Source organism: Bombina bombina, chromosome 3 (genome assembly GCF_027579735.1).
Source record: "Bombina bombina isolate aBomBom1 chromosome 3, aBomBom1.pri, whole genome shotgun sequence".
Classification (NCBI taxonomy): domain Eukaryota; kingdom Metazoa; phylum Chordata; class Amphibia; order Anura; family Bombinatoridae; genus Bombina; species Bombina bombina.
The window spans coordinates 597,936,604-597,948,472 of NC_069501.1; the positions used below are offsets into that span (position 1 = coordinate 597,936,604).

The 11,869-nt window shown below is 35.7% G+C and overlaps 1 protein-coding gene across 1 annotated transcript; it reads left to right on the forward strand.

Annotated features, from left to right (window-relative positions):
* Nucleotides 1-230: 230 nt before the first annotated feature.
* On the forward strand, nucleotides 231-8,037 carry LOC128651822 (calcipressin-3). Its single transcript, XM_053704801.1, has 4 exons — nucleotides 231-362; nucleotides 1,347-1,595; nucleotides 7,476-7,649; nucleotides 7,915-8,037. The coding sequence occupies exons 2-4, from the start codon at nucleotides 1,395-1,397 to the stop codon at nucleotides 7,936-7,938; spliced, it is 399 nt and encodes a 132-aa protein (XP_053560776.1). The 5' UTR covers nucleotides 231-362; nucleotides 1,347-1,394; the 3' UTR covers nucleotides 7,939-8,037.
* Nucleotides 8,038-11,869: the final 3,832 nt, after the last annotated feature.

Sequence of the window (11,869 nt, forward strand, 5' to 3'; positions counted from 1 at the left end):
CAAAAGGTAAAAATACAAATAGCAATATAATAACATTAACCAATCAACACAACGAAAGATAAAAACAGTAACCAATCTGAGTGCGCGAAAATATATCCAATGAGTCACCGTGTAAGGAAGAGCCAACAGGAGGCACGCTCACAGGCTCGAGGGTCTTTTAGCTACACTACCTGGTTTCTGCTAGAAATCCCGCCCATTTAGAGTAGAGCTCTAGCGACTGGAGGAGAAGCGTTCGTATTTTTCTCCTATTGGATATTTGTGTTGTCTACCAAAAAGGCACTTGGCAACCGTATCCCTTCAGACAGAGGACGGAGTTGTGGGATGCAGTGCAAAAGGCTGCACTGTAGGGGTTGGGTTATCAGGTAATAACAATATAATGTACTCTGTCCAGACTGCCTGTGCTAAAAGGTGGGTGTCAGTCAGTTTCCGGGTGCAGTGTCGGCTAATAAGCATAACAGTTATATAGTGCGAGGCTGCAGAGGTACAAACTGTTTACCAGGGCTCAGACATGGGAGGGGGGGTCGCTCAAGGAGCTGTTAGGGTACCTGTAGTGCATATATCAACACTATCAGGCATCTCAATTAGTATTTTATACGTAGCACAACATGCTAGCCATTATAGAAAGGTAATCATAACAATTTCACATAAATATTAACACAGTGCATTAAATGATGCTAGGTCAGCCGCCCATATATGCTGCCTAGAAGATTATGCTAATTGTATAATACCTGTACAATACTTATGACAATTGTAAAGTTACAAAGAGAATGTTAGAAAAAAAACTTATAAATGTATTCTGGAAAAAACAACAACATGAGCAACCTTTGGAAAGGGGAAAATGAGACCAATATTGGAATAAACACACACTGTACATACTTCCATTTTAATATTGCAAGGAAATACTAGTAATTGGCTTTAATTGAAACCCCCCCCCAAAAAAAAAACATGGCCAAATAGGCAATTGAAGACCTTAGAGAAAATAGTAATAGAATTATAGAACATCCTTTGGTTATTGATTCCTAAACTAAAAGCAACAGCACAATTCACCTCTACAATCTATCCAATAATGTTCAGCTATTTAGTAATTATCACCATTGAAGATATTTACTTGTGTGAATAACAACAGTTTAATTTGCTCATATATACTGACCATGACCACAGTTTAGATCAGTCTGCTTACTATTAATGAAAAGTGTATTATGTTAATTTCAATAAAGTTCTTAGTGTCCACACTATCAAGGAAAACAGATGTACATACACTATTCAGTTTGATGTCTTATATGATTTCTATGTCAATTTGTGTGGTACATGTCCGTCAGTGGTTTCTAACTGTAAGTATTCTGTAGGTTTTTCTTGAGCTCTCTGTGTGTCAGAGTGAATTACAAGTAAGAGTCATGTTGAGGGACACCATGAAATCTTGGAATGAGAGCTCAGACGTCTACAGCAGTGACCAAGAGGAAGAAGAAGAGGAGGAGGAAATGATATTTGGAGAAAATGATGATGATCTTGAAGAACTTATGGATCTTAGTGATCTCCCAATGTCTCTCTTTGCATGTAGTGTTCACGAGTCTGTTTTTGAGTTAGAAGAACAGAAGGTATGTATACATTAAAGACATTGCTTGCAATATTATGGCATTGTTAGACTGCCTATGTTTTTTTTCTTCATGCTTATAGAAATATGGAATGAAGCCCCACAGCTTTGTCCGCTTTTAGCTTGGTTACATTGGACAGTGTAAGGCTACACATAAAATGGGGGGGGGGGGTAAAAATGGGAATTAGAGAGGACAGAAGGAAAAGGGATTACACAACCATAGAGGAAGATGAAATTGAACTGGGGGGGGGGTTATAAGTGGACAGAGGGTGAAATAATAGAGAGGTGGATAGGTGAATAATGGAAGTTGACAAATTGTGTGAGAGAGGACAAATGATGTGAGTTAAGTCAAAGTGAGTACTGTGGGTTAGAGGGACACTGAACCCAAAATTTTTATTTTGTGATCCAGGTAGAGCAGCAAATTTAAGCAACTTTCTAATTTACTCCTATTATCAATCTTTGTTCTCTTGGTATCTTTCTATGAAAAAGAAGGCATCTAAGCTTTTTTTCTTGGTTCAGAACTCTGGACAGCAGTTTTTGATTGGTGGATGAATTTATCCACCAATCAGCAAGGACAACCTAGGTTGTTCACCAAAAATGGGCCGGCATCTAAACTTACATTCTTGCATTTCAAATAAAGATACCAAAAGAATAAAGAACATTTGATAATAGGAGTAAATTAGAAAGTTGCTTACAATTCCATGCTCTATCTGAATCACAAAAGAAAAAAATTGGGTTCAGTGTCCCTTTAAGAGAGGATACACATTATATGATAGGAAACTGGAAGGGAAGAGGAGAATGGGAGAGGTAAGGGGTTTTTAACTGTGTGTTCTTTTGGATCATGAAATGTGGTTGAAAAGTGGGTAGAAACTTACACTTGCTTTCAAATAATATAATGGTTTATTAAGAGATAATTAGACAATAACATCAGTTATTAGACTGAAATACTTTTGTTATCTTTTAGATTACACAACAGTATATCAGAAGGATATAGGAGACCCCAAACATCTCTTGCTTAAAACTCATGAGCCTTGGAGACAAGGCATAAACAAGACATCTGTCCATCCTTAGGAGTTACCAGATCTTATTAAATGTCAGGAAAATCCAAACATGCATACTAGTAACAGAATGTCAAAATTTAAGGCCATGAGATTATATACACATAGCAAAATCTTGTCAGCCTTGTGTGTTTGGAAAGTACTTGTGTGTTTGGACAGGACTGTAGCAGCTCAAAATGTTAAGATCACTGAATTCTGAAATATTAATCCAATCCTTTGGCAGGGTGAAAATATAGAGAAAAAGGGTGGGAGGGGGTTATTTGAAATTGTATTTTAAAAAAAAAAAAAAGAAGAAAATATATTACGCATAGTATGTCCTGGAACTAAGAGGTGGAATAGTTCAACAGAGCAGCAAGTACAGAGCAGTAATACTTATTTCACATTTTAGAAGAATAGTAAAGTCATTATAAAGATTGACTAAAACAATATTAAACAAATTTAAAATTATTTTATACTTTTGATTCCTCATAATAGACACCCTTTATTTTAATAACCACTTTGTGCACCCTTGGTAATTTTTGTTAACTAACTTCATGTGGTCATTAATAAATTCTCATATATGCTGGGCACTTCTTTGGGTTTAGGTATCTGATTTAGGTAAGGTTACTGTGGAGGCCAGGCCATCTGATTGATGCAACACTTTATCACTCTTTTTGTCAGGTAGCTTAGAAGTGTGTTTTGGGTCATTGTCCTGTTCAAAAACAAATATCGGCCAACTAAGCACAAACTAGATGGGATGGTGTGTTGCTGCCTTCAATTCTAACTAAATCACCAACTGTAGTACTAGCAAAGCAACATGTCTCTCTATTTATTGTACTCAATAATGGTTTCCTTGCACCAGTTATGCCATGAAGGCCTGATTCACGCAGTCCCCTCTGAACAGCAGATGCTGAGATCTCTCTGCTGCATAAATTAAGTGAACATTTTATTCAGTCTCTAATCTGAGGTGCTGTTAAATTCTGAAACAGGTGACTAATAAACTTGAGTGCAGCAGACATAACTCTGTCTGCCTTTCTTGTGGTTATTCTTATGCGAGTCTGTTTTTATCATGGAGCTTAAAAGGATAGTAAACTCAAATATTTTCTTTCGTGATTCAGATAGAGCATGCAATTTTAAGCAACTTTCTAATTTACGCCTATTATCAATTTTTCTTAGTTCTCTTGGTATCTTTATTTAAAAAAGCAGAAATAAAAGCTTTGGAGCTGACCCATTTTAGGTTGAGAACCTGGGTTGCACTTGCTGATTGGGTGGCTAAATGTAGCCACCAATCAGCAAGCTCCATCCAGGGCACTGAACCAAAAATAGGCCAGCTCCAAAGCTTTCATTCCTGCTTTTTCAAATAAAGATAGCAAGAGAATGAAGAACATTTGATAATAGGAGTAAATTACAAAGTTGCTTAAAATTGCATGCTCTATCTGAATCATGAAAGAAAATATTTGGGTTTACTATCCCTTTAACGCTTAGTGCCTCTGCATTTGGAAATACATTTTAAAGTTGAAATTTTCTGACCTTAAAGTAATGATGGGCTGTTGATTTCCTTTGATTAGTTGAACTGTGGGTTACACATTTGACTTTAAACTGATGGTTTAAATGGACATGAAACACAATTTTTTTTTCTTTCATGATTCAGATAGAGAATACAGTTTTAAACAACTTTCCAATTTACTTCTATTATCTAATTTGCTTCATTCTCTTGATATCCTTTGTTGAAACGCATATCTAGATAGGCTGCTGATTGGTGGCTGCACATAGATGCCTTGTGATTTGCACACCCAATGTACATTGCTCTTTCTTCAACAAAGGATATCTAAACAATAAAGAAAATTAGATAATAGAAGTAAATTGGAATGTTGTTAAAAATTGTAAAGTATTCTATCTGAATCATGAAAGAAACATTTTGTGTTTCATGTCCCTTTAATGATTGTAGTTCAGTATTCTCCACCTGTAAGTTTCAGCCTTCTACTTGTTGCATTTCAAAAACCTTTATTTTTTTTAATAAATTAAAATTTTAATTTTGTAAAGAAATTCATACATTGGCATCAACTTAGCAATTTATATTTGTCTATAAAACTTATATCAAGCTTTTTAAGACGCTTAGATAAAAAAAAAGTCTTTAAGACCACAAGAAACATACATTCAGTGTGTGTGTATTAGGGCTGTGCAATTAATCACATGATGCAATTAATGAGGCTGTGCAATATCTAAATCGCATGAGGCTTCAATTTTTTTTATCAAAAGAACACATAAAACCCCCCAGCTCAAAACGGCTTCCATAATGTTATGTCAAAACCCTGCAGCCCAGCAGCAGCATTGATCACTCCTCCAGGGGGCAGACCAGGAAGTGTCACATCAGTGTCATAGCACGTAATTCCACCACCATTTTACTTGCCTCATGGTTTGTTGCTCTAGTTCTGAAGTGTGCACAGACATGGAAGTTGGCGGACTGGCAGGGCTCTTTTCTCTGGCCTATTCAGTCTGCAGTGCAAACTGCAAAGGGAACAAGTCGCTGTTTTGAACAGTTAAATGAAAAATTGAATGCAAATTGTATGTTTAAAAAATATTTTGCTATAATCGCAATATTTCATAAAAAAATTGTGGGGTTTTTTTCTTCACTATCGTACAGCTCTAGTGTGTGTTTGCATATGTATGAATGTGTAGCAGTAATATGTGAATTTTGACTTAATTTAATTTAGTTTGTATTAATAAAAAGCACATTTAAGGAAATATATATAAGGGACATGAAACCCAAAAAATTCCAATTTACTTCTATTAGGGATGCACCGAAATTTCGGCCGCAGAAAGTTTCGGCCGAAAATGGCATTTTTGGCTATTTTGGTTTTTTTGCCTGTTATTTTCGGTAAAATTATTGTGTAGCGTGTTTCAAATTTGATGCTAGCCTAGAGCTGCTGTTTAAGTTTATTACTTGACTTACTGTTCTGCATATAATGAGTTTTCTAGAACTATACTTTATTTGGATAATTGGTAAAAAAAAAACTGTTAAATATGATTCTATTACATAGAACTAAATGAAGAATAATACAGTATATTGATATTTATAATTGTTTTAAGTAGGGATGCACCAACATTTTGGTTGCAGAAACATTTTGGCCGAAAATGGCATTATTGTTTGCCTGTTTTTTTTTTTTTCTTGGTAAAATTATTGTGTAGCATATTATTGTTTTAAGATATTTTTGTCCAATTTTAGTGTGTTACTTTCAATAAAAGGGTGGGCTTTTTTATTGGCTCTAATTATGCAAAAAAAATAAAATAAAAAAGATTAATTTGAATAAATACATTTTCGGTATCAGTTTCGGTTTTCGGCCAAGTGCATCCCTGATTTTCAGATTCAGTTTCGGTCCAGAATTTTCATTTCGGTGCATCACTAACTTCTATTATTTAATTTTCTTCATTCTTCAGATATTATATATATAATCAATGCACATGGGTGAGCCAATCACAAGAGGCGCCTATGTGCAGCCACCAATCAGCAGCTGCTGAGCCTAGATATGTTTTTGAACAAAGGATCTAAAGAGAATGAAGCAAATGAGATAGTATAAGTAAATTGCAAAGGTGTTTAAAATCGCATACTCTTTCTAAACCATGAAACAAAAAATTTGGGTTTCATGTCCCTTTAAAGTGTGAAATATACCTAATGACAATTAAATGAGTATTGTTTTCATATATAAAGTTGCATTCCCCTAGACTGTCTCTGATTAATGTGCCATTTTCTGCATCACTAAGTATATAAGAAACCAAAATCAGGCAGTAATATAAGTGGTTATTTTGAGGTTAACAGTGGGTTGGAGAATTGCTAATGTGCATATAATTGCAGGGTAACCTAAGCTTAGTTCAGAATGATTAAAGGCTTATTGTAATTGTTTGAAATTTATAGTAAGTAGTGTGGACATAAAGTTGTAAGTAATTTCTTCCCTAAAGCTACATTTACATAAAAGGGTAATAGTAAATATAATGAACCCTGATAGGATCATCTTGCTCATTATAATCCAGCTTTCTGTTGTATTTAATTCCTTGCATTATGAATCTAATGTGCTAGGCTTTCCCATATCACATTAAAGTATAAGGATGGAGAATCCACTACATCTTTAACCCCTTAATGACCACAATGTACCCTGTATGTCACTGGTCATTAAGGGTTTTTTCAGGGCATAATAGCACAAGTCTAGCAAGAACACGCTATTAATGCCCTCCCTCCCTCCAGCAGGCTTTGTGGAATAGAGCAGTCTCAACGCTGGTGGCAAGACCGCGCTATAAAACAAACAAGTCCCAAAAAAAGGCCAGCGACATACAGGGTACGTCGCTGGTCCTTAAGGGGTTAAAATAAAAGAAAGCCATTCCCACAAAGCTCCCAAGGCTCAATCTCAGTTTGTTTGTCTTTTATTCTTCATACATAAATATTAGCATTAAAGGGACTTTAAACACTAAATACGTTTTATATGCATAGTATTAAGTTTATTCTCTGCCTCCTACTAGTCATGGATGCCGCCATGTTGAAAATGGTTTTATATTGTATTCCAGTGCCGATGTGTGTGCAGTAACTCTCCTTCAGATACCTTCAGTGTAACCTAAGTTTCAACATGGCGGCACCCATAATTAGAGGGAGGTGCATGAAATCTGTTTAATTTCCCTTTAACCAGGAAAATAAAATTAGACAATAAAACAGGAGAATCAACAATCTTTAAATAGTCAGTTTACATTATTTTCCTACCGTCTTAATTTCAGCCTACATTCAAAGGGTTAATTAAATATGTTCAAGGAAAATATTAGCATTTTATTGTATTTTCAGTGTCCCTTTTTGTCTTCCACAGGAACGATTTCAAGCACTTTTCACAATATATGATGAGCAGGTCTCATTCCAGATGTTCAAAAGCTTTAGAAGAGTAAGAATTAACTTCAGCAATCCTGAAGCAGCAGCACGGGCTAGAATTGAGCTGCATGAGTCTGATTTCAATGGAAAGAAGTTAAAATTATATTTTGCACAGGTAAAGTACAACACAACAAGTTCTGTATATGTAGCTAGTCACATAGTGCACAGGAGAAATAAGCAAGCTGCAAATATTGTGTGCATGTTATTTTACTAAACCTTTTTGTGGGATGCGATTAATAATACCTTTTTAGCAGCTTAAATAATTGTACTTCATAATCAGGTTTTAGAGTTTTTAATGCACCAATGTTTTATTAAATAGAGCATGCAATTTAAAGAAAATATTCCAGTTTACTAATTCATCTTTATCTTGGCTTCTTTAGTTGAAACATGGCCCCTTTTCATGAGGACTGAGGACGGAGTGTGCCCTTAGTGTGTCAGCAGTGTGTGTAGCAGTGCTATATAAGGATTATTACAAATCCAATAAAAATAAGCTTATGGGGAAATGGGTGTTTAATTATAGATTATTGATGTTCTGACATTTGCTCAATCGCTAACCCGAAGGGGCCATGTACGCTAAAACTGAAGGTGTGTTAACAAATATTTTAAATAGTATTTTTCTTCACTAAGAAGACAATGTTATTTTTAATATTATATATATATGTGTGTGTATATGTGTGTGTGTGTATATATATATGTGTATATATATATATATATATATATATATATACGTGTGTGTGTGTGTGTATGTGTATATATATATATATATATATATATATATATATATATATATATATATATAATTTTCTTTCTAATGGTGATAACTGTTTGGAATTTTCACCTGGCAACCAGTAAGAGGCAAAGAACACTACACTAAGAGCTTTAACCCAATTTGACGTAGATCTACCTCATGCAGTACTAAGCCCATTGTACTGCATAACGTAGATCTATGTCACACTTTAGGAAACGCTGCTGTTTCTGAGCTGCAGGCATCTATCTACATATGGTAACGGAGCACGATCAGCATTCTAATTTTAAAAAGCAATGGCAAAGCCATTCATGTGTTCTATTTCTGAACAAAGAGGATCCCAGAGAAGCTTTTACAACAATTTGTCATATGACTACAGTAGTTGTGTGTAAATTATTTCTGTGAGAGACCCAAAGTTTGTGAACCCATTTTTTTTCATTGACTCCACAGCGTGGGTTTTGGTTCCCAACAGTTATGAATCTTGGACTCTCACCACCATAAGAAAGATTTTTAATAATAAAAATAGAATTGTTCTTCACTCAGCAGAAAAACATAATTCTTACCTGATAAATTCCTTTTCTTTCTCTATAGCCTACTATCTTTCTTACTTTTCCTCCTTTTCTTGTCTATACATAATACTGGGAGGGCCAGGGAAGTATGATGGATATTAAAGCACTTGATGGATATTAAAGCACTTGGTGTAGGTTTCTTTGCCTCCTCCTGGCAGCCAGGTGATTAATTCCCCACAGTTATGAATCGTGCTCTCTCACCTCCAAGAAAGAAAGGAATTTATCAGGTAAGAAAAAATGATGTATATGCGTGTGTATAAACACCTTGTCATACCATATCCCTTTAAAACACATATATATATATATACTTTAATATGTTTCACCAGTTTTTGTATATACTTTTGTTTCAGCCCTAACGATTTAATTCAGGTGCCAAGTCACAATGGCCCCTTTTTAAGAAAGTCTGGCGGACCTGATCCGCAGTGTCGGATCAGGTCCGCCAGACCTCGCTGAATACAGCGAGCAATATGCTCGTCGTATTCAGCATTGCACCAGCAGCTCACAAGAGCTGCTGGTGCAACACAGCCCCCTGCAGACTCGCGGGCAATCGGCCGCCAGCAGGGGTGTCAATCAACCCGATCGTACTCGATGGGGTTGATTTTTGGCGATGTCTGTCCGCCTGCTCAGAGCAGGCGGACAGGTTATGGAGCCGCGGTCTTTGTGACAGCTGCTTCATAACTGCTGCAGGCTCGCCAGAAACACGGGGCATCAAGCTCCATTATGATAGGCCACCTTATGTTTTTTTCTACACTATTATGTGCTGTACTTGCCGCAACACATAACTCACAACTTGTAATATGAGTGATGTTTAGCGCAGCTGTGTTAAATGAAAGCATAGGTCAAGCTAAACCAGATTGTGCTCTATTCTTAGTGCAGGCGTGCAATATTGATAGCGCATCCTGCACTAGTAATAGCAATCCACTTGTAATCTGGTCCTAAATGTCTGAAATACGAATATAGGTTATTATTTACATTTAAAAAAAAACAATAAAATAACAAGGTGTGGAAATCGCAACACTAACTGCTTCATACAGTAAGTTACAAAAAAACATAAAAACAGTTACATCAATAGTCATTTATTAAAGGGACACAAGCATGTGATTTTTAAACAACTTTCTAATTTACTTTACTATTATCAATTTTTCTTCGGTATCTCCTTTGCAAGAGCTTTATTTCCTGCTAATTAGTGCTCCAGATGTCTACCTAGTCTTCAACACAGAATATCATGGGAACGAAGCAAATTTGATAATAGAAGTAAATTGGATACTTTTAAAATGGTATACTCTGTTAGAATCTCAAAAGAAAAGTTTGGGGTTTCATATCACTTTAAGCACCCGTCTTCATTGTAAAATGCTTAAAGGGACACTCAAGTCAAAGTAAACTTTTATAATTCAGAAAGAGCATGCAATTTTAAGACCCTTTCCAATTGACTTCCGTTATCAATTTTTGCACAGCCTTTCTATATACTTTCTGTGGAACAAGATCCTACTGAGCATGTGCACAAGCTCACAGGGTATACATATATTAGTCTGTGATTGGTTGATGTCTGTCGCATAATGCAGAGGTCCAGAAAATGGGAGAAAAAATAAATTTGCCAGAAAATTGTACTGCTTTTTTGAAATTTATAGTAGGTGTTCTAGTATTGTCTTTTTATTATGCACTGGTTAATCATGTAATTCTACTGCATTTAGTGGTCTTTTAAGATTTGCAATGTTCACAAGTGCTAATTTTTAAATGGATTTATAATAAAGCATATCATTTTTTTTTTAATGTTTGCCTTGTTTTGAGTGTAGCCTCTTTCTGCGTTTTAGTTCTATTGGCAGTTTGTTTCACCACTGTGGCAAGCACCTTTGTATTCCTTGCAGTTGGAAACGAGCACGGAGACATTGGAAGGGTGATTGCTTGTCTGTTTGTTGTTAGGCTGCAAAAGGCAGTGCTGGGTGACAGCGGGGAGCACACACAGCTCTGTCTTCACTTACAACTGCTTGTACACTGTGTACATGCCCCCTATCCAAGAAAGATGTACTCCCAGTCTTAGTTATAGAAACTCGGCTTTCAGTTATGCAGCTTAATTTGCCATAGAGTTGTACCACAGAATGGCTGAAGCTACAGGTTCCTTCTGTAAAATTGCTACAAGAAAAGCCTACTTCAGTATGCTATCATATAAAGGAAAGTTAAATCAAATAATACTGAAAGAAAGAGAGATTGGAATGTTGTTTTTTGTTGTTGTTTTTTTTTAAATTAATTTGTATGTTGAATCATTTCATTTTGACTTCCTTGTCACTTTAATTGAATAAAAACAAAACAATGATGAAGAGAAACTCTCCTTTAAAGGGACAGTCTAGTCCAAAATAAACTTTCATGATTCAGATAGAGAATGTAATTTTAAACAATTTTTCAATTTACTTTTATCACTTATTTTGCTTTGTTCTCTTGGTATTCTTAGTTGAAAGCTAAACCTAGGAGGTTCATATGCTAATTTCTAAGCCCTTGAAGGCCGCCTCTTCTCTCAGGGCATTTTGACAGTTTTCACCACTAGAGGGTGTTAGTTCATATGAGTCATATAGATAACACTGCTCACGCACGTGGAGTTCCAGTGAGCCAGCACTGATTGGCTAAAATGGATGTCTGTCAAAAGAACTGAAATAAGGGGGCAGTTTGCAGAGACTTAGATACAAGGTAATCCCAGAGGTAAAAAAGTATATTAATATAACTGTGGTGGTTCTGCAAAACTAGGGAATGTGTAATAAAGGGATTATCTTTTTAAACAATAAAAATTCTGGTTGACAAACTTGTTCTGTGATCTGACCACTGTTCTATTATTATTTAACTTTTTGACACCCATTTGTGCAAGTTTCAACTCCTCCTCCTCAGCAACTATATAAATGCCAGTGACTAAAATGCACTGTTTTTTTCTGTCTCATCAACCTTTCCAGCTTCCCCAGAGTCTGTTATTCTGTGCAACTGGATTACTAAACAGTTTAGATGAGGTATCTTGATGGGTTACAATAATGTGTAACT

Excerpts from the sequence above, each read along its gene's own strand:
- LOC128651822 (XM_053704801.1), top strand. The coding sequence starts at position 1,395 with ATGTTGAGGGACACCATGAAATCTTGGAATGAGAGCTCAGACGTCTAC. Across the intron at positions 1,596-7,475 it reads TTGAGTTAGAAGAACAGAAG|GAACGATTTCAAGCACTTTT; the intron begins GTATGTATACAT and ends TGTCTTCCACAG. Across the intron at positions 7,650-7,914 it reads TAAAATTATATTTTGCACAG|TTGAAACATGGCCCCTTTTC; the intron begins GTAAAGTACAAC and ends TGGCTTCTTTAG.